The 22,028-nt window shown below is 40.7% G+C and overlaps 2 protein-coding genes across 7 annotated transcripts; both read left to right on the top strand.

Annotated features, from left to right (window-relative positions):
- Positions 1 to 1,908: 1,908 nt before the first annotated feature.
- Positions 1,909 to 17,218, top strand: tey (teyrha-meyrha). 6 transcript variants are annotated; one of them, XM_065864675.2, is made up of 9 exons: positions 1,909 to 2,304; positions 9,114 to 9,389; positions 9,532 to 9,685; positions 13,364 to 13,983; positions 14,044 to 14,202; positions 14,680 to 14,989; positions 15,889 to 16,159; positions 16,350 to 16,623; positions 16,797 to 17,218. In XM_065864675.2, the coding sequence occupies exons 1-9, from the start codon at positions 2,188 to 2,190 to the stop codon at positions 17,028 to 17,030; spliced, it is 2,415 nt and encodes an 804-aa protein (XP_065720747.2). In that variant the 5' UTR covers positions 1,909 to 2,187; the 3' UTR covers positions 17,031 to 17,218. The 6 variants fall into 6 exon arrangements, with proteins under 6 accessions (XP_065720747.2, XP_065720750.2, XP_070852402.1 ...); XM_065864678.2 differs by having other exon boundaries at positions 16,350 to 16,566; positions 16,801 to 16,940; XM_070996301.1 differs by having other exon boundaries at positions 16,801 to 16,939.
- An 868-nt stretch (positions 17,219 to 18,086) lies between these two features.
- Positions 18,087 to 21,396, top strand: Oat (Ornithine aminotransferase precursor). The gene is made up of 3 exons (XM_017087163.4): positions 18,087 to 18,480; positions 20,257 to 21,071; positions 21,129 to 21,396. Exons 1-3 carry the CDS (start codon positions 18,161 to 18,163, stop codon positions 21,287 to 21,289), a joined length of 1,296 nt encoding a protein of 431 aa, XP_016942652.4. The 5' UTR covers positions 18,087 to 18,160; the 3' UTR covers positions 21,290 to 21,396.
- The last annotated feature ends 632 nt before the right edge of the window (positions 21,397 to 22,028 follow it).

The raw sequence follows: 22,028 nt of genomic DNA, 5'->3' as shown, positions 1-22,028 counted from the left end.
TCCTTTGAATATACTAATACCATAGTTAGGGAAACGTGGATTTTAAAAACGCTTTTTATATATGTACATTCTTTAGGCTATTAAAAGTATTCAATATGAAGCATATTTTATAACATTCTATTAGACATCTTTTTTGTAGCTTAAGGCCAAACCAATATGAATAGCGGACATTACATTCCTGACCCGATCCAGCTTTTTCCTCAGTGCACTATGGACCTCTCGCTGCCACTCCCACCACCCCCTCTCACTCCGCCCACTCCACAGTATCGCGCACTCCCTCCCACCGACAGAGATGGGTAATAAACCTAAAGGCAGGCTGGTGGAAATTATAAAGTGCGAGCTTCTCTGCTCGCACAGGAATTCTTAAAATGTAAATTTAATGAGCAAAAAATTAGAAGAAATCTTCCCGAGAAGATCCCCCTGCCCAAAGATGGTAAAAAGAAAATTTACTAGCCACCAATTAAAGGAGAGGGGAGCGAGTGGCAGTGGTGTCAACTGCCTCGATTTGACAGACAGGGCCCCATAAACATGTCAGAAAGGTTTGCGCATTTTTTACTCGGATCCACACCCCTTTCCCGTCGTCCTGCCCATCCAAGTAAATTGCAAGGAAAATACTTTATTTAGTTAGTCCGGCATATTGGAAATCACAGCAAAGGCAACGAGGTCGAAATAAAAAGTGCGCGCAGATGGGTTAAGCTTTTTATATTGTCTCCGTACACAGTGGTTGTTGGAGGTTGTCGCCTGTGCTGTTGCTATAATACTTGTTGTAGTTTAGTTGTTGTTTGTAGTAATACTGTGTGACAACTATTTCTGTTTGTACATAGGTAGTTTGTTGGTCAGTTGACAGTGGAATAAGCAATGAATTTAAACATTTATATTTTTATTACCCTTGGACAGCCATCTCGATTCTCTTAAAAGTTTCGCTTAATTTTTTGAGGTCCTTTATTCAAAATCGATATTTAAATTTGTTTTTATTATTTTTAATCATTTTTATCTATCTTCTTTTTGGTACTCTCAATTACTAAAATATTTTTGAATGTTAAAAAATTTGAAAACATCCTAAAACAAATAAGTAAACATATCGTATTTATTTGAAATTCAAAGTACACGAGTCTGGATTATTAAATGTATAAATCTGTTTATGTATTTTAAATCGTGATAAAAAGAATATCATCTAGTAAAGGCTTATGTTTAATTTGTTTTGAATTATAAAAACAATTGCTTTTAAATGTTTGCTTAAAATGTTTACTATAGAAAATATGCCCACGGCAAGGAACCTTCAGAAAAGCCGCAATTGCCTATTAAATTCCAATTCCGCAACACCCTACTTTTGAAATATTTTCGCCACTTCGCGCCCAATAAATACCACAGTAATGCGCTATATTAAGTGGACGGTGTGCAAAAACCCAGCTGCAGGGGCAAAAAAGAAAGAGACTACTTCCAAGATACTTTTGTCCAGGCCAGTGTCCGACAAACAACAACAAAATGCCAAAGCCAAAAGTAAAAATGCTTCCCATACGGTTTATTTACACAAAATGTCAGAAGTTGATGGAAGGGGAGGGGGTCCAGGAGGAGGAAGATGGGGCTGGGGAGTACCAGTACCAGGTGCTGGCAGACAAACAGGCGTACAATGGCCAACGGACAAACATGCAACCATTTTGGAATAATAATGCAGCGGCAAAAACAAACTCGTCGACCAAGGAGGTGAACATAATGTAAAAGTGCTGCCGCAGTGGGAGTGGGCGTGCGCCAGAGCGGGACGGCGAGAGTGCACCCAAACCGGATATCCGCTGGCCAATCAGAAGTCGCGAGGCGGTGCGCTGCGACGCCGACGCCGACTGCGCAGCAGCGAGGCTGGAGAAGAGGAAGCACTCGGGCCGACTAACGGCAACTGGTTTCCAGGCAGCCTCAGTTGGATTTCTGCAGCGCGTACGTGCGGGTGTTCTGTGTCGAGCGAGCGAGAGAGAGCCAGAGCCAGAGCGAGAGAGCCAACCGTCAGCTGATCCGAGCCGAGTTCCAAGTTACCGTTTTACCGACGCGCAAATACAATTCCCAACCGCCTGTTCAGGATACCGAGTGATCTTTGCATGTGCCAACACTGAAACACAAGCGAAAGTGAGGTTATGAGTGCCCCCTAGTGCCAAATTAGTCTAAACAAAACCAAAACAAATCACAAACGAGCTGCAGATGGAAAGCAACGCATTTGGCAGCAGCCATTTGCCGTCTCAAGCGCTCGTTGTCCTCTCGGAAGCCGCTTCCGGTTTGCATGAGGCTCTACGTGGACAACGTCCGTTTCCATCGAGAGTAAGTAGAGCCCAGGCCCCGAAAAGCTAACACGACCCGGACAACTGCTGATTGGGATCGCCGATCCGATCCGATCCGATGCGATCCGATCGGACGGAGGGGACATATTTATGACAAATCATAAAGACTGGGGGCCGGTAGCCGAAATGCCGAAAGATGCCATAAATCAGCACACCGCTCGGCCAGAAGAATCAGCGGCGAAGGCAAAACTCTCGGCAAAAGCCCACAGCAACCAAAACAATGCTGCATTGTAAAACAACAAATCCAACAGAACTTCCAAGTGAACTTCCAGTTGGGATGCGACTAGGGATGACAGCGTGATTGCGGATCATGCACTCAATTAACGATCCATTAAGGAGGGAGAAAGTAGAGAGAAAGTGCAGTTAATATGGTGAAAGAGATGGGAGAAATGAAATATTTTATTCGGTTTAATATCTTGAAAACAAAACAATAAATAAACAGGGAACCCAGTGCAGCACTTTTTATGTATGAAACTTTCCAACTAGAATGCAAAAGGAAGTGTTTAAGAAAGTGTTAAGAAGTATGCCACAAAATGTTACTTCTGAATCAAATCCTGAATATAAAACCATTAACAAATTAAAATAAATATATTTTCTAATGTTTATTTTTGTACAATTCTAAAAGAGTGATGACTGGTCAAACAAAATTTTAAAGTTTGTCTATGTACTTTACTTTAAAAATCAAACTTACTAAATCCTATTTTTGATATAAATAATAAACTGTTCTCGATTACTTAATCTCATGGTAATAGTATTCCATTGATTTCTAAGTCCCTTCATTCAGTAACAGTAACAATTCAAAATTTAGGTCTGGGGGGTTTTCAGAACAACATTTTTTGTGGACTTGTAGGACAATCCGTGGATCAGCGGATCATTTTGGTAACCATTTATGCTATCACAAATTTTTGTTTTGGTTATGCTATGGATAAAACGAAAATGCTGCCATCCAGGATGCATTTTCAATATCATTCCTCGCCATATACTATGTTATATCCGATATTTGTTATATGTGCTTAAGTATTTCTTGATCACGGTCGCATTTCCAATTCCGCAGTCAGTCAAGAGGCAGATTCAGAGAGTTCGTCGTCGCATTCCGATCAACGAATGCGTTTGCAAACGCCCCATTGTGTGTAGATTTTTGCGACGAACAGATTTATGATAGCTTCAATTCCGAACTTCAAGTCGGGCCTGATGGAAGCGGGCAGCCGCACTGCCACTGTTAACTACTGGCCCGATCCCACAGAGAAGCTCCCATTTGATTTGGTTGGCAGTCGGCTCCTCCGACGGTTCTTGGCCAGCTTCTGCTTATTTTGCTGCCTGTCATCATTGTAAACATGAGCAATGATCTTGACGCTGATGCTACAAATGATGAAGAACTCGAGCGCTGATGATGTTCGAACAGTCCGAAACTGGTTATTCCAACTGGAGCTGGAGCTGGAATTGAAATTATATCTCTCCCTCTGCATAGCATTGAGTAGCGTTAAGATATGTTAAACATGACAACAATATGTCCTCGGGTCTCAGATCCGAGTTGGGTTCGAGGGAAAAAGATGTTCGGTATGGAATACTCTAGGAAGTAAACTGAAATAGGCAAAACAACTTTTTATTGCACATTTTTATTGCACATATCATGCCTCCTAAGATGAATTTAAAACTTCAAATGAACCCTTCAATGTATAAGTTTCATAAAAAATAGAGACTAGTATGCCCAAACTATGCCAAAACTAGATTTTTCTACTCCCATACCGTTTTTCCTTCTTTCAACAACGACTGCTTCAAAAGCCACTGCACCACTCGCTCAGCTACCATTATTTATGAAAGCATTTATAACCAAGCATAACCCAAACAATAAAAATTAATAAAAACAAGCCAAGCAAGCATATTAAATGCAATGTCAAATGGTTTAATATGGGCCTGGCTCTCGTGTCAGTTCTTCCCACTTCTTGTGCACGGCCCTTTAACCACCAACCTGTCTGGGTGGGTCAGAAGCGGCGAAAAGAAAACCCGGCAGGCACCATAACAATTTTGTAACCACAACAGCGGCAGCAACAACAAAAGGTAAACAGACTACCCCCTCGAAAAAATGGCAGGGCCAGTTGGGGTGGACAAAATTATGAGACTGAGGCGGGCCGGCATATGAAAAATAATTCTTTTTTGCCACTTATTACCACAAAGTATGTGTAGGTGAGTTGTGTGCATATACCACTGTGTGTCGGTGTGGGACTGAGCTTAATTTAATTTATAGCAATTTATCAGGGAGGCAACTAGGCCCAGCCAGCAAAATGCGAAGGCACCGAGGCGTTTAACAAGAAGCACTCCCGGGAAGTATAATGCCCAATGGTCACTGATAGTTGCCTTAAGGAATGCCAGCAGCGGGAAAAAGATGGAGAGGAATGTAAAGATGGAAGATACTAGGTGACTTTCATGGCTATCTTAAGGAAACTTGGATGTAGTTAAAAATACAAAACTACGTTCTTCAATCGTGCCGGCCCTCTAACACAAATTATTTAGCTTCTCTGAAAGACGTGTATGTTTTTTCTTATTTAGAAAAGTGGATGATTAGTGGCTGATCAAGAAGTTGTTTATTGGGGGTTTTCAGAACAAATATGTGGCTGCATACTTTTAAAGTACATTGTATACTTTCCCTTTTCACCCATGTGGGGGGTTGTATAGGTACATATGTACATATATAAAAACATACATATACTCAATCTTAATAACAATACATATTCTTAAAATTTAATAAAAGAAATTATAGATCACCGGTATAATCCAACACTCGCTACATGGCTTCAAAAAGTTTGCTTTAAATATTATATTCGAGTACAGCCATGTCTGTCTGTGTCTTCGAGTGAATGTCGGGATATCAGAAGCTATACGAGCTAGAGATCTTAGATTATATTTACAACTTGTTTCACGCCCATAAACGCCAATGACACTAGAATCAGTTTGGCGTCTGCTGACAAAACGTGAAAGCCAGTAATCAAATGAGTAGGCGGCAGTACTTGTAGAAACAATTGCTGAACTCAGATCCTTAAAATATGGAATACCTTTCATAAAAAAACTAAGTCAAGTCATTTAACACAAATACAATCGAAACAAAAAATTTCATGAAGCTTAGTTTCATTTAATCTCAATTAACACAGACAGAAATTAAATTTTTCATATGTAAATACATACAAACTTTTCTTGATGGTTGTCTTGACAATTTCTCCGGAAAGGATCGTTAGGCACGGTCAAATACTATAACTTATTCATTTTATTAGTACATTTTTAACATTTAAATGGAGACAAAGTAAATCTATGGAAAAAAACAACTTTCCCTCGAGTGAAAAGACGCCTAACGTTATGCTACACAATTTATTTCCACCACAATTTTGCGCTCCTTCAGCTCAATCGCTCGGATCCAGGAAAAAAGCAAAAGCTGAACAGGTTGAGGCTCGCCATAAACATTTAGTTTGCGAAAATGGCCAATTGCTAAACGTTTTTAGTATTACCAGCCGCTGCTACTCCAGAGCCTCAGTTCGATTTGAGCCTCGTTTACTCCGTGTTAGTGCCACAAATTGAGATTTATTTGTGGTGTGCTGAGAAGGCCAAGTTGTTTGCTTTGCCTGGTGTCCGTCTGCCGTCGCTGGGCCGTGTTTTATGGCCAAGTTAAGCGAAATTGGCAATTGTATGTAGACAATTGCTATTTGCCACTCGTTATCGTGTTGTTGTAATTAAGCTGTTATTGTTGTTGGCTGCTATGTGTCGTATATGCCGCTGCAGTCGAGATTGCACCGAGTGAGCACGACTATTTCGAGGGTCGTGGAGAACACCAATAATTCAAGTGTTAAGGGCAAACAGAACGAATTTATGCAAATCTGGGCGCCGTCATCCCTTTTGGCGGATAAGGAATGTTACAATTTGGGATAACAAATCACCCGCCCGGCGCTAATAGAAAAGCAAACAAAGGGGGTGGGGGGATGAAACACCCCACTGCCGAGGGGATGGCACGAGCACCTGCTCATGCACTGAAACTTTTTTATTTATTCACCATTTAATATTTTTACCCAAAATAAATCGAGTCACCTCTGTTGTTGTCTCCAAATCCTATTTACCTCCTTGAAATTATACAGTGGTCCTATTCACAATTCCAGCTGCAAACTATAAGCTCTTTGTTTTTAAAAAGTTATAGATGTGTGAAAGTCCGGCTTAACAAAATCTTGTTTTCTAATTTCGTTGATTCTTATTTGATTCAAAATATATTCTGTTTTTTGAGGAATTTGAAAATCTGTTTAACCAAACACCACTTTAGAAATCCTTTGGTATCGCATTTTGAAATGTATGGGTTAAATCCAAATATAAAGTGGAAGGTTTTTTCTCTGTGCAAGGCAACTTTGCACTGATTAACGAGCATAAATCAATAGGCGGAGTCCATGGTGAAAATTCTTCCACACGTATTGTATTAAAAAGCCATTTGGAATGGGAGTGCCAAGCGGTTGACCACTTCTGTTGGGGGTTTTCCAATTCATCCCAGGACCCCAAACAGCTGTTGTCCAAACTGCACACTTAGACAAAGTGCAACTCATGCGGTTGCAATACCAACACCCCAATCTGCTCCTGATACCCCAATATCCCCATGCGTCTGACTTGCAACATTTTAAACCTAATGAGCATGGGGATGATATGCCTGGTGATTATTCAGACGCAACACATGCGTCAAAAGCTCGCCCCCAAAGTGAGGTGCTAATTTCTCCTGATAATCCTTAATTTATTGGACTCGACTTGGGTCCAGCGTGTGACCAGGATTACTATGGAAATCAACAAGGACGTGAGACCAGATTAATCAACTGTCGAAGGCGGGATTTTCAGGTTTAATTAATGAGATTGATTGACCGACTAATCTTAAAACATAACGATAGAACCCCCAAAGTAAATGGTTGCTAATCTGAAGCATAGTACCTTTTCTCATCCGCAAATTAAACTGAATTTAGGTTTTAGGCCTAAGAAACATATGGACATTTTAAATTGGTCTGCATGTTTGACTAGAATTAGGTAGGAACTCTAAAATTGCATTCGTGTTGGTATATTTTAGTTTATTATACCATACTAGGCTTAGATTTTTAACAACAAATCAAGCTCTTTTCCAAGTAGTTACCATTTGAATGTGTCGTATAATAACAAGATTAGATTTTAAATGGTTTCTCATAGTACAACCCAAAGTAAACATTTTCCTCTGATTATATTTTTCCTATAACTTGCTCACACTTTTCGCTGCAAAAATACTTTCCTTGGCAGACAAATTTGTATGTAAATTTTTCAGCAGAAAAGTTTACCCTGTTTGAGGGGTCGTGGATGGAATGAGATTGTGGGTGAGGGTTAATACTTGTCACACATGTCGCTGCTGATGTTATACTCGGATCTAGTCTGTGTCCCAACCGCCGCTTAACACTCGTCAGCCTCAATTTGTTATGAACGCTATACGTTCTGTGGGTTATCTGCACTGGGCGAACTCCCCCCAGACACCGAAAATCCCAACTCACCCTTCCCATGTTACCCATATCATTTGCCAAAGTCTTTATGTGTGAGTTTTGGATCGGAGAAAGTGGGGGAGTGTAAGCGTTTTTCTCGTTATTTTACACCCCATTGGAAGTGAGCTATCCGCCACTTCCCTTTGAAAGTGACACAGTTTATGGCAATGTTCGATATCGTAATTCTAAAATCTCTCAATTTAACATTTATTTGTCGTAAATTAAACATTTTTGTCCATAATTTGTGTCGATGCAAATCCGCCGCCATTCCTTGGGACGTCTTCCGTCTCGACTCCTGAGAATCGGATTAGGTATCGCAGCATTTTCCCAGCATTTTCCAAACATCTCGCCCCAGCATATGTTACCTATCCCCGTTTGGTCCTCCACCTTCCATAATTGGCTAATTTTAACGCCAAGTCATGTAGCACACATAACTTGTTTTGGTTCCGTTGCTTAGGCTCGAGTAATGCGCATATTTACCGCTTAAATTTAACGCCCACTTAGCTTTTAAAAACCATGGGTTGGGGTACCACAGATGCCAATGTCAGACATTTTGTATCATTTTTGAGGTTTTAAAACATTGTTAGGAGTGTAAGCGTTTTGTTTAAATATTTACTAGCCTATGTTTTGTTATATTTGTCTTCCTTTATGTTGGGAACGCTGATTGGAATTTGGAGCTGCCACATCAGTCTGTATTTAAAAGTTATAGTGTTTATAGTCATTAAATTTTTTCAATTTTGAATGAACCCATCTGTCTCTGTAACACTTTGATCGAATCGAATAATACGATTTTTGGGTTTGCTTTTTTTGGTGGGATCTGTTGATACCATTTTGTAAATGACATGATTTTGCTCGCCAACATTTAATCAGTTCCTGTTACAACATTTTAACGAATCAAATATTTTTATCGAAATATATTTAAAGCCGTTTAATAAACTCTTTGCATGACTTTAATGATGCATCAAATAAATATTGATCAGAATTTGAAATAAAGTCGTTTAAAGCTACTGTCAGACAGATTTGTTCGAGTTTATGAAAATTGGAGTATATGAAGTTTGAGCTTTTTAAGTTCCATTATCACGGAAAATACAGTAATTGCTAGAAACTGATAATTATATTATAGTTCTAATCTAGAACCTAACAAAATGTGATCCTCAAATTTAAATAGAGGGAGCCTGCTATGCTCAGCAGGGGAATAAAGAAATATAAAATAATAACACTGTAATGCCTCGATTCTACAATATTTTCCCCACTTCTTTCCGCCTATACCTTTTAGGTAATCCCTTTCGATTTCCCCCTCTTGCAGTTACCTGACGCCAAAGATCTCCACAACATGTCACTAGTCGGCAACTACTTCAACCCGCACCTGCTGCTCAACCACGGGATGCTGGTGGCGAACGGAGCGGCGGCGGCGGCCGCGGCGGCGGGAGCGGGACCGGCGAGCTACTTCGCCAGCGACCGCTCGCCGCTGGGCAAGCCGTCGGTCCTGTCCAACTTCTCGCTGCCGTCGGCCTTCTCACCGCCCAAGTACATCGGCATATCTCTGGACCAGGTGAGTTGCGTTCGGGGAATACCTCTGGGTAGCATAATGGAGGAGGGTTCCGAACAGAGGTTGCCAGATCCGATGAGCTGGTAATCGGCGCAAGATTGACACTTGTCATAATGGGATTTGCACTTCGATTTCTCCCCGGCAGAATCTGTTCAACGGCAGCGAATCATTTCGCACGGATTCGGCCAGTCCCACTTGCACATCCCACGAATCCATGGAGGGATCACAGGATTACGACGCCGTTGAAAAGGGTGAAAGTCCGCGCAGCAATAATTCTCAGGATCCCAGGGATTTGAGACGTAAGTAGGGTTGCACCGCATTTATTTATTTAGCAAATTTACATCCACAAAAAAATTTGCATGTTTGCGATAAAAGGAAACTTCCAGCTCGGGGTTTTCGATTTCCCTTTTTACTGATAAAAATCGCCGGGCGTATTTGTTTCAATTTTACTTTTGCTGAGCAATTTTAACGCTCCAGTAGGTTAACTTTGACTGGCAGGCGTAAGGACAGCGACAGGACCTCCTCCCCAACCCAACTCCACTTCAATTTGTTTTTTATTAGTTTTCTCGAGCTCAGATATTTGGCTTAAATTTCACTTGTTTACCTGGGGGTTGTTCCCGCCTTGCCTGTCTTAAATTTCCATCCGTACTTTCCAAAAAGTAGGCTAAACCGAGTTGGCTGCAAATGCGTTGCTAATTGGCCTAGCAAAGCTGTTCGAGCTAAGCGCCTTATGACAAAACTCTGAGGCACCATATGAAAATGATAAATATGAATGCAAATGAACAAAACAAATTCGGAAAGTGAGTTGGAAGTATTTTGAACATATTCCAGGGACGGAGCTGTGAGGGGGTTGGGTAGGATTTTTTAAGAGCTCTAATATATACTAAGACAAAAGGATTCAAATTTATATTTACATTATATTTTCCTTGTCAAAATATTTTAAATTAAACATTATTTAACTTATTTTTTTCCCCATTACAGCAGTTATTAAATAAATATTTGTTACCTTAAAGCTGTCAGTCCTATTTTATAATCATGTTTCTTGACATCAGTCTAGAAAATGTCATAGAAAATCAACTATAGTTATATTAGTTCTACACTATTGAGTATAGATTTGGTGTCGATGGGATGGGTATTAGAATAATATTTTCCAAAGTATTATATTGAAACTGATTGGCATAAAAATAAATCCACAAATCTAAGTTCTAGACTCTTTAATATAGAAATGAAACTGCAAGGTATAGACTTTACATTATTTAGTAATAATATTAAAAATATATGCAACATATTAAGCACTGGAAACCATTTTGCAGTCCCCTTTTTGCTACACCTCTGCCTAACACACAGACAACTCTTTATTTATCTTTAGGCCGTTATTTGCTTTTCAACTTAAGCCGGAAAACCAGTTTTTCCTCATCAACCCACCACCCATACTCAACATGTGGATTTGTGTTTAACTTTTGGATTATGCGAGTAGTGGTGGATAGACAGGAGCGCCATAAATTAATTTCGATAAATAATACACTTTTAATTAGCTGAAACTGCAGCGCAAGCAAGCGTCTATCAATGGGTTAAACTAACTAGAGGTAAACAGAGAGCAGAGCTCAATTTAACCCCCTGCGCCTTTGGCAGAAGTCAAAAGGGCATGCCGGGAATTCGGAAGCAGCGAAGGGTTAAGACGAAGGGTGCATGTCGTAAGTGTTTTAAATGGCACAAGGATGCTCGACTGGAGCAGGCTTATTGAAATGTTACATCGACGAACACAACCATCAACCATCAACCCCTTTCCAAGACCCAACCACTTGACTACAAAGTCAAACCGACCGCACATCCTTTCCGGCTCGTGCTCGGCGCACGAAGACGTCCTCCAGTCCGGGCTAATTACTCATCCACGACATCGTGGCAACTCTTCTGGAGGCCATTATGAGGCCCGTCCACCCCTCGAGATCCCATAATGTTTGCTCATTTATTGTCGGCTGTTGGACACACTTTTTCGGTTTACTTTGCGATTGGGTCGCCCAAAGGATGCGCAAGTGTTGCAAATCGCTTTGATTGCATTGTTTGCCATTGTTATGACGAGCGTTATTATTGTTTCCTCCGCGGTTTTTGTTGCTCCGATGATGTATTATATTGAATGCACACTTGGAATTTTCATATTAATTTCTGTGATATTAATGGCATCTACGACCAGGGGAAAAACACAGTACAGAGGCAAAAGTCATATTTCATCTAACGATATATGAAACGCCCATTTCTTGGATGGGGAGGATTATGAAATAGCATCGTTGAGCACGTGTCATAAAAGGGGGTGGAGTGGGGGGGGGCATTGAACACTAAAATATTAGGGAGTTTAGTCAGTCATGTACGAGAACTATACAATTTACATACCGCATTGACGGCAGTTTGATTTTGAAATAAACGTGGTTTTGTTGGTGGTGTTCCAACAAACAATTATGGAGTTCAAACCAAGAACCTTGCGTTACATTTATTTTCCTTCAAAATGATTCCAATATTAACCAATTCAAAAAGATATGTCCCAAAACACCTTACATTTACATATTACCTGAAAAAAATATAAATCTTTATTATTTCTCATATTTTTGCCTAAATGGGTAACTAAAGTACAATCATAAAATTGAAAATTAACTATTAAAAAACCTATACTTAATTTAAAGTGGTTAGAATAAAGCATACCACAGACCAAAGACATAAATATAATTTTTAGCCTTTTTCCAACGCTTTATATCAACATAATCTGTATACTATTTCAATAGCAAGCAATTATAATGTGAAAGGTGGAATTACTGCCCAACGAACTGCTAAGCTAATTTGAACAAAAGTCACGACTCAGATATAAATGTACATACATGTAAAATAAGCATATCCATTCGAGTGTTTCTGATGGGCGCGGTTAACCGACATATTTTGTTGGACAATAATTTAGAAGAATATAAATAAAACTGTTTTGCCAGCGATTCAACAATTGTAGTTGGCCTGGTCGACTGGGCCTGCTCCGACCATATTGCGATATATTTATTGTAATATTATTTTAATTGCCGGCCCGCAGTCACGTGCAGAATGGCGGACAGATTTTGTTTGGTGGGTTTGCAGCAAACAGTTTGTATTTATTGTGGTTGCCGGTGGTTTATTTTTTCGCCTGTGGCTCCCGAAATACGTGGGGTCGACGTGTGTCTGACATCAGCAATCCTGCAGCGGATTTGTGTGCTTGCTGAAGCGTTTGGTAACAATTCAGATTTCCTTTAAGAATTACGACCTCCAATTAATTTTCCGACGTGTTAAAAAGAGGCAATTAGAAAGGACCTGCAAAATTTATTGGTGGTGCAAAAGTAGGGGAGGTGCACTTTGAAAAACCAATACCGCAAGATTGTTTTTCTAAATGTTTAGTTGAAAAAATAGTAAAAACAGTATTGGATTTAGTTCCTTGAAACATTTTATTTAATGGCGATTTTTTAAAGTTTTTTGGAGTTAAATTGTTTAGGGAAACATATTTATTTTCTCAATGATTCAGTATTGATTTCGATCTGACAAACCTGAAAAAGAAGAAGTCGACTCAAAAATTTTACTAGAACAACATTCAAATAAAACCTAGCATTATATTGAGAAACTAAATTTTTCCAAAATCTGCAATTTCGCTGAAAGACAAAAGTTAACATGACATTGAGAAATTGACCCTTAATTGGAATTATGTAATATATATTGAAATAAAAGAAGACAAGGAGAATTATATGCTTTAAGAGTACCCCATCAATTAAACAGCTTTAATCCGACAAACTGTGGATGACTTTTGTAAATGAATAAGATTTTCAAATATTATTTTTATAAGAATACATTTTTTGAAAGTGCAGGGAAGTCAAGACAATGCCGTGTTTTCCAATTGTTATTGCCTTACTACTTGATTGATGATGTTGGACCTGACTTGATTTTACCAATTTCCCGCCCTCCTCTCGCCCACGCAGATCTGCATAATGCGGGGAAGAGTCACCAGACTCTGGCCACCTCCTCGTCGGCGTCCAGCTCCTCATCCTCCTGCTCCACCAGCAACCCGGCCATCAGCACGGCGACCAGCAGCGTGGCCGTTTCGATGGCCAGCCACTTGGCCGCTTCCTCGCCCCACCACCACCCCCACACGCACGCCCACTCGCATCCGCATCCGCTGGCCCATCCGCACGCCCATAGCCACCACCACGGCCACCATGTGGGAGCTCCTCCGGTGTCCACGGCGGTGACGACCCACCACCACATGGCCCATCCGCATCCGCTGTCCCACCACCACGCCGCCCACCACGCGGCCTTGGCCAGTTTGAGCATGGCGGGTCTGCGAGCGGTTCCAGGGGGTTTAAGCCTGGTCAGTGGGTTGCAGGCGGCAGCTGCCGGAGGAGCCATTCCCGAAATGTGTCCCGTTTGCGGACTGAAGCTGAGCGCCGAGGAGTGGCACACGCACTTCCTCACCGAGCTGGACAGGCTCTACAAACTGAGTGCCGGATTCGAGCGGGCCAATCTGCAGGCCACCTACATGTTCGCTCCTCCGTGTCCGGCCCAGGAGAACGCCATTCGCACCAGTCACAATCGCTGGGAGGTGGGTGTTCCTGGGATATCACTAATGGGCGGACCTAACTTTTTCTATCATATTTCTTAGACCTTCCAGAGAATAAGGAACAATCGTCAGAACCGCCTGAGGCTAAAAGTTCGAAAGCGCAAGTACGGCGAGATGTACATGATGGAAAGTCTTTACTGCAGCAGTTGTCCGATCTGTAAGAGGAAGTACGCCATGGAGACGGGGAAGATTCCCCCAGAGGTAGGTCACGAAAAGCAAAGTCTTTTACCAAAACAATTGATATTCAACATTTTCCCTTAAACTTCTTTACATTAAATCTGTGCTAAACTTTTCCCATAAGGGTAGTACTCACTTTAATCTAAAAACCAAAGAAACCAAAGAAAGTGTAGTTCCCATAAGAAATGACAAGCGGATCATTTCAAGACCGAAATTTAGTACTGTTAGTAGGTTTTTTAATTAAAGTGATTACTAGGCCATAACAAAAAAAAAAAAAGAAAAGAAAAAGGATAACTAAATGTTATGACGGTAATCCAATGATATGATACATAGTCTCAATTATACTTATTCTTGAAAAAGGCAGTACATATTAAATTTAACAAATAAGAATCTGTGAAAAGGATTCCCAATTACAGCTTTTATTAATACCTACTAAATAATTCTTAGTTTTATTTTGCAACTCGACTTTTCATATAAACTTTACGAACAATTCAATTGCAGGACGATGCCAAGTCGCAAGAGGAGATCGAAACGGTGGATGTGGAGAGTTGCAACGACGATGTGCCCGACTCGGGCTCAGAGCTAACTGCCCCGGGTCCTGGATCATCTGCCACCGCCATGCCGCCCTCCAGCATGCACAACAGCAACGCGCAACCTGGAAAGCTGGACGGGATCCTCTACCGGACGGGCTGCGTGATCAACCAGAAGGATCCGCATCCCGACGAGCAGGATGTGAGCACCAATGTGACCACCGCCAGCAGCAGCAGTTGGTCGGGCGAGGTCAACGCCCCACCCCAGGCACATATCAGTGGTGGGTTTTTAAACCTCTTTATTTTTGCTGGAAAATCGAATTATATTATCTATTGCTAATTCGTACCCATACATAATTAGGATTTTTTAGATTCCATCCTTAAAATTTAAGTTGATAAAACCCAAATAACTTGATTTATACAATATCAGAACTCATTTAAAGAAGTCATAATGGTCTATAATAAAAACAATATAGAACGCTGCAGTCGACGGTCTGGACTATCAGATACCCGTCACAAAGGGGAGTCCAAGGGGGATGGAGATATGCAGGCAGAAAATCGACTGTTCCCAAAATTGGACTTCTTCCAATAGCGCCATCTGGCTTCGATTTCTTTATTTTCCGATTTAAAGAATTGTTGGCATAAAGATAGATATTGATAATTGAAACAAAATAACATTTGGACATTTACAAAGTCTTTAAGAATGTGGGCGCTAAACAGGTTTTAAGCGTTTGTAGGCGTGGCATCCTGTGGAAATGAACTATCACTGCGCAAGAATCTGAAGAATTCCCAATCTCAACTTTTCAGCTTTTATAGTTTCCGAGATCTCAGCGTTCATACGGACGGACTGAGTAGTTCGACTCGGCTAGTGATCCTGATTAAGATTATATATACCTTATAGGGTCGGAAACGCTTCCTTCTACCTGTTACATACTTTCCGACGAATCTAGTATACTCTTTTACTCTAAACCAAAAAAAACTTGGGTATAGAAATTTTTTGAATGACCAACAATTTTAATTTAGTATTTTTATTAATGTTCTTAATAACATTATATTTTTTTTCTAAATAAAAATATTTTTTTTGCCTGAGTTATGTGATTTGATTGTAGCTGATATATATTTTCGATATATATTTTTTTCCATGCTTTATGCTAATTATTGCCTTCCCTTTAACCCCCAGTGAAAACCGTCAGTGAGCTGTCATCTACCACACATCACTACTACAACGCCGATTCCTGCGGAGTGGGCGTCAACGACAACAACAGCAGCAGTAGCACCAACAACAACAGCGGGGGCAACAACAAGGATCTGATGATGGACACGGCCTCGTGCCAAAATGATAGCGATGAGGACGTAATTGTAGACGACGACGATACCGTGAAGATGTCGAGCAAAATCAATTATAACAAAATTCAACGCCGACAGGAGGAGCAGAACGTGGGCAGCAGCAGGTGAGACGGTCGTACTGAAGTTCTTGGTATAATATATCAGTGATTAGTGTTGATATTAGCTAGGATTTAAGGAATTACTTCGAGAAATTAAGAGATTGAGCGTAACGAATAGTCAACAGAGCTCCCAACTAACTTATTATATTATAATATATATTATATATTACTATTATATTATCCTATCATGTCACAGATCCCTCGAGAACATTTCGCCCGCGGAGGAGCGACCCCGCTCGGAGCCGCAGGTGAGCAGTACCGAACCGGGACCCATGGACATATCGCACAACAACAACAACAGCAGCAGCAATAACAACAACAATCCGGCCTCCAAGTACGCGGAGAACATGGAGAACAGCCTGTCGCAGTTGTCGTCGATGGGCGTGCCGGGATTAACGCAATTGGACTCAAAGGTGGGGATTAGTTCGGATTTAAAACCGGACGATGAAAACAAGTGTTTCATTTGTAAGGTAATTCCTCAGTTTGCTTCAGTTTTCACTTTAATTCGAGCACGATCTGTATTCCCGAGAACCCCTAACCTTCTGTTTGCCATCTAGTAACTCCGACTAGTTAATGCACTCGTACCCCCGAACTCCGTTTCTGCGATCTATAATTCGTTTCGTTTTCCGTTGTGTACTTCAAGACAGGCATAAAGGATCTCAACACGGATGCGTTCCTGCGCGGTCGTAACTTCTACTTTCACCAGAGCTGTGCCAACGTCATGAGCAGCTACCGGCTGAACAAGGAGCTCCTGAACCAGGCCCAGAACCAGCAGAGGGCGGCCGGGAACGGGGACTCGGTGGGCGCCACGGCAACGCCCCGCAGCCTCTCCCCCGCCCAGTCGCCGCAGCAGAGTGTGTCACAGGCCATGGAGTGAAGGGCGGGGTCGGGGGGTCGAGTCGGAAATTGCAATCAAAGCGTGAATTTATTAAAATTAATTAATAACATATTGTATTTGAGGTAGCTAATGAAACGCGACGAGCAAATTGATGTTTAATTGGGCGTCCCCAAAGTAGGCAACACCCCATCGGTTCTGCTAGCCCGCCCACCAAAAAAAAAAAAGAATATGTCCATCGTTTTTGCCCCTGTATAAATTCTACATGTAAAATTAATTTGTTTTCATTTTAAATGGAATTGGTTTTGTGTAAAACAATATTTTAGTGCAATTTTTGTGTTGCCTTCTCAACTGTCGTATAATATTTCAGTATGTATTATGTATTCGTAGTTTCCCAGAACGTGCTATAATTGTTAAATGTTTGATTGATAACGAAACAAACAATATACGATAAATGAGAATTAATTATCATCTCTAAGCGAAAACTAGTTGTAAATTCTTAAGCCCATAATTTATTTATGAAAAATCAAATAAATACATGAAAATATTATGAAACACCAAGATCGGTTGAAATCGGAATTGATATAGGTAAGTAATCAAATAAATTGTTATGTTGTTGAATCAAGGAAATATAAGAATTAAAAATTTTTACAAATTAGAAATTATTGGGATATCTATTAATATTTTACTAATATTTCGTGAATTAAAATTATAGTGAAATATTGAAGACACTGAGCTTTTTCACACTTTCTTGATTATAACATTTTTATAATTCTCAAATTCTGGACTGAGAAAGCTTTTAAGTGTAATACGTTTCTGCACATAAAGCTCCCTTAAGATCTATCAATTTAGCAGTGGAAATTTTTAAGCTGATTACAATTTGCCGACAAGAGCAGTATCTCGAATTCATGAAGTATCAAATGGATGTGCATTTAAATAAGTGGAATTATGTAGTAATGTAATAAGATAAGGCAGGCCAGAGAAAGAAAACATATAGTATAGAGAGCCGGGAAGAGACGGAGAGCAAGCTTCCATGGGGGTTCGAGGTTCTCCACAGTTCTCTCCGGGTATAAAAAGCCCTCGCCCACTGCCAGCGGACTTTCAGTGAGCATCGCAAGCGATCCGCGAGTAGAAGTGTAGTCACCCCATCGATTCTAGAAACATACATTATAATGTTCTCCAAACTGTCGGCACGCGGCATCGCCACCCGCATGAGCTACTTGGCGCAGAAGACAGCTGCCCAGGAGACCTCCTCGTCTTCCGGATCCCTTTCCGAGGCCGTCTACGCCCGTGAAAACAAATACGGCGCCCACAACTACCACCCACTGCCGGTGGCCCTCTCACGGGGCGAGGGGGCATTTGTCTGGGATGTGGAGGGAAAACGCTACTTCGACTACTTGAGTGCCTACTCGGCAGTCAACCAAGGTCACTGCCATCCGAAGATCGTCAAAGCCCTGACCGAACAGGCCTCCAAATTGGCCTTGACTTCCCGGTAAGTTAGTTGGAGTAAAGAGAGCTTCAGGCAAACAAAATCAGAGAACAAAGACGTGCCCCCTTGAAAACTCACCGGTTCCCTGCTATATCAGTGTTATGTAGTATTTGGGGTGGACCTTAATCAACGAATTTACGTTAGCTAAACCCGAAAATACATTTATTTATACGTACTGTCAACGGGTTTTGTATTTTAAAATGTATAATTGATTCTGTCTTACATGGCGTATGCGCTATTTTATTACAAGTTTTAAAAAGGTTGAGCTTTGTCCCTGAAACGTTGTTCCGTTTATTTAATTAATTTTATTTCCGTACAACTAACGTAATATTTTAGACACAAAAGTAGTTTAGATTTAAGTGCCTATTAAAATGTTCGTTTCTGTTTACTCGTGCTCAATTGGGTGCGCTGTTTCCTTTCTGTTGTCAACTGATAAATTAAACTCCTTGATTACTCAATTAAATTTTCGGCTGTATGCTAATAAAACTTATAGATAGAGAGGCGAATGTCGCGGTTGTTATTTTTTAATATGTCTGGACAAGATTATTCAGGTTATAAATACAATTTTTGAGCACTTAAAGTACATTTTAAAAACAAACGTATTAAAAAAGCCATAAGCCACGTTTAGTTTTTTTCCTAGATCATCAAAAAAGCTTACATTTAAAAGCATGCAGCATTTGTTTACGTTGAAAGTGTTTTTTACCAGATATATACTTTGGACGCTGATAACCCCCCACGGACCAGCTGGAATCTTATCAGCACCTAGTAAACAAATATAAATGTATTTTCACGTCTCGGTGTGATTCTGCATTTGTCAAAAGAAAATTTATTAAATCATTTTATTGTACTTGGGTTCTTACTTAAGGGACTCCTCATTGCCGGTTTTATTTGGTTTTCCTTGGGTTGCCAGGGCCAGATTGTCAGGGTGAGTGGGGCCATAAAGCCATAAGAGGTTCATTGATAACAAATTGCGGGATCGATGAATTGTTATTGTTTGTTGCGATTTCTAAATTTGGAACTTAGTTGAGATTGATAACGCAAGAAGGCAATGTACTGGAGGGGAAAAATTATTTGTGTTCTATTTTTAGATAACCAAAAAAAGTTGTTAGCCTATTTTTGGACTATTTGTTTTATAATCCTTAAATGTTATAAGAAAAATTTATTATTGCTAAATAGAGCGCAAGGGAGATTTACATATTTATTTACATATCCAGATTGCAGGGCGCCACCTTATGCCGATTACATAATTTAATCATAATTTTTTACTTAATTAATTCATTAAAACCAAAAGTAGATAGGTATATCGGCTTTGATAAGCAAAAAAACCCATTTACGCTTTTACCAAATCTTTAAAAATGTGGGAGTTTAAAAGATTTTAGAAATATGTGCATTATAGTGGGCGTGGCAAACGTTTTTTTAAGTCAATCGATAAGTAGGTATTGAAAAGATCAATTACATTTCACATAAAATTGTTGTGCATCAAAACTGGGAGCGGCACAGTTTTGGGCGGCTTGCGGGCGTTTGAGAAGGCGTTGCACTTTGCTGGCTGCTCAGGAATCTCTAGAATCTCCATTCGTAGTCCCAGCCATGTAGCTTTTATAGTTTCAGACAGACAGACACGTCTAGATCGAATTGGCTAGTGACCCTGATGAAGAATATAAATACTTTATAGAATCAGAAACGCTTCATTTTACGTGCTACATACTTTCTCTATAAAGTATACTCGTGTATTGTTAAACAATTTTATCAAATCTTTCCTCCAAATCTTTCTACCACTAGTGCCTTCTATTCGGATGTCCTGGGCGAGTACGAAGAGTACGTAACCAAGCTATTTGGATTCGACAAAGTGCTGCCCATGAACACAGGTGTTGAGGGTGGAGAAACGGCCTGCAAACTGGCCCGCAAGTGGGGTTACCTGGAAAAGAAAATACCGACCAACCAGGCCAAGATCATTTTCGCGCGCAACAACTTCTGGGGACGCACCCTGTCGGCAGTTTCCGCCTCCAGTGATCCCAGCAGCTACGAGGGATTCGGACCCTTTATGCCCGGATTCGAGTTGATTGAATACGACAATCTGACAGCCCTGGAGGAGTCGCTCAAGGACCCCAATGTGTGTGCTTTCATGGTGGAACCCATTCAGGGAGAGGCTGGTGTAGTGGTGCCCAGCGATGGCTATCTGAAGAAGGTCCGCGAGCTCTGCTCCAAGTACAATGTCCTGTGGATTGCCGATGAAGTGCAGACGGGACTGGCCAGAACCGGAAAGCTGCTGGCCGTGAACTACGAGCAGGTTCAGCCGGACATCCTGATCCTGGGTAAGGCCCTATCCGGAGGCATGTATCCCGTGTCCGCGGTCCTCGCAAACGACCAGGTGATGCTGTGCATCAAGCCAGGAGAGCACGGGTCCACCTACGGAGGAAATCCCCTGGGCTGCCGAGTGGCCATGGCCGCCTTGGAGGTCCTGCAGGAGGAGAAGCTGGCGGAGAATGCCTTCAAAATGGGCGAACTTCTGCGGGGCGAACTGTCTAAGCTGCCCAAGGAAGTGGTTTCGGTGGTGCGCGGAAAGGGGCTGCTCAACGCCATCGTTATTAACCAGAGTAAGTTACATTCGTTAATCGAAGGCAACCTTTCTCTAATCACATTGATCTTTGCAGAATATGATGCTTGGCAGGTGTGCTTGAAGCTGAAGGAGAATGGCCTCTTGGCCAAGCCCACCCACGGCGATATCATTCGATTTGCTCCTCCCCTGGTCATTAACGAGTCCCAAATGCGCGAGAGCATCGACATTATCAAGAACACCATTCTGTCTATGTAGATTTCCGGATCAGAGCTTCTATGTAGCTTGAATAGCTTTTAACAGAATTTATGTTAAGTTTTTGAAAGTCTGAAATAAATTACAATTTTAATGTTTTTTAAAAGGAATTAAGGTTGTAAGATGTGTTTTTTGTGACCTGTAATCGAAAAACTAGGTGAGAAATGTGCGGGTTGGGACGGTCCATAAATTAGAACAGAAAACCTTCTCCAATATTAAAAAAAATTTTTTTAAATGCCATAAGTATGCTATAATAAAAAACTTTTTTAGCAAAAGAGTTAATAGCCAAACTCAAGCCAGATGTTGTCTACTTTAGTAGACTATCATTGATGAAATCATCTATTACTATGTTTATGCAATACATGTTTATGCATTTCCAAACACATGACATAAAAATTGCCCCTGTTTATTCAAAACAAAGCAGTTCATGAAATATTATCAGCTGAAATGTAAAATTATTTGAAATTGAAAAGGTATATACATATAATGGTATATAAAATAGTAGGCTGTGAAGTAGGCTGTGCCTCAGTATTTTGTGCAATGAGGCTGAATTCAAAGCCAACTTTCGTGTGTTATTAAATTCATGAAACGGTGTTTATACACAGATTTTGCTCATTTTATGAAATGATTTTATGAAATTGGCATAGCAAAGGCACAGTATAATTTTTATAAGTCAGGACACTTCTTTTGTATAAAAACCGACAGAGGTCGTTTTGGCAATGTTCATTTCTGGGAATCTAGA

This window comes from Drosophila suzukii, chromosome 3 (genome assembly GCF_043229965.1).
Source record: "Drosophila suzukii chromosome 3, CBGP_Dsuzu_IsoJpt1.0, whole genome shotgun sequence".
Taxonomy (NCBI): domain Eukaryota; kingdom Metazoa; phylum Arthropoda; class Insecta; order Diptera; family Drosophilidae; genus Drosophila; species Drosophila suzukii.
This window is presented reverse-complemented; position numbering and strand designations above follow the sequence as displayed.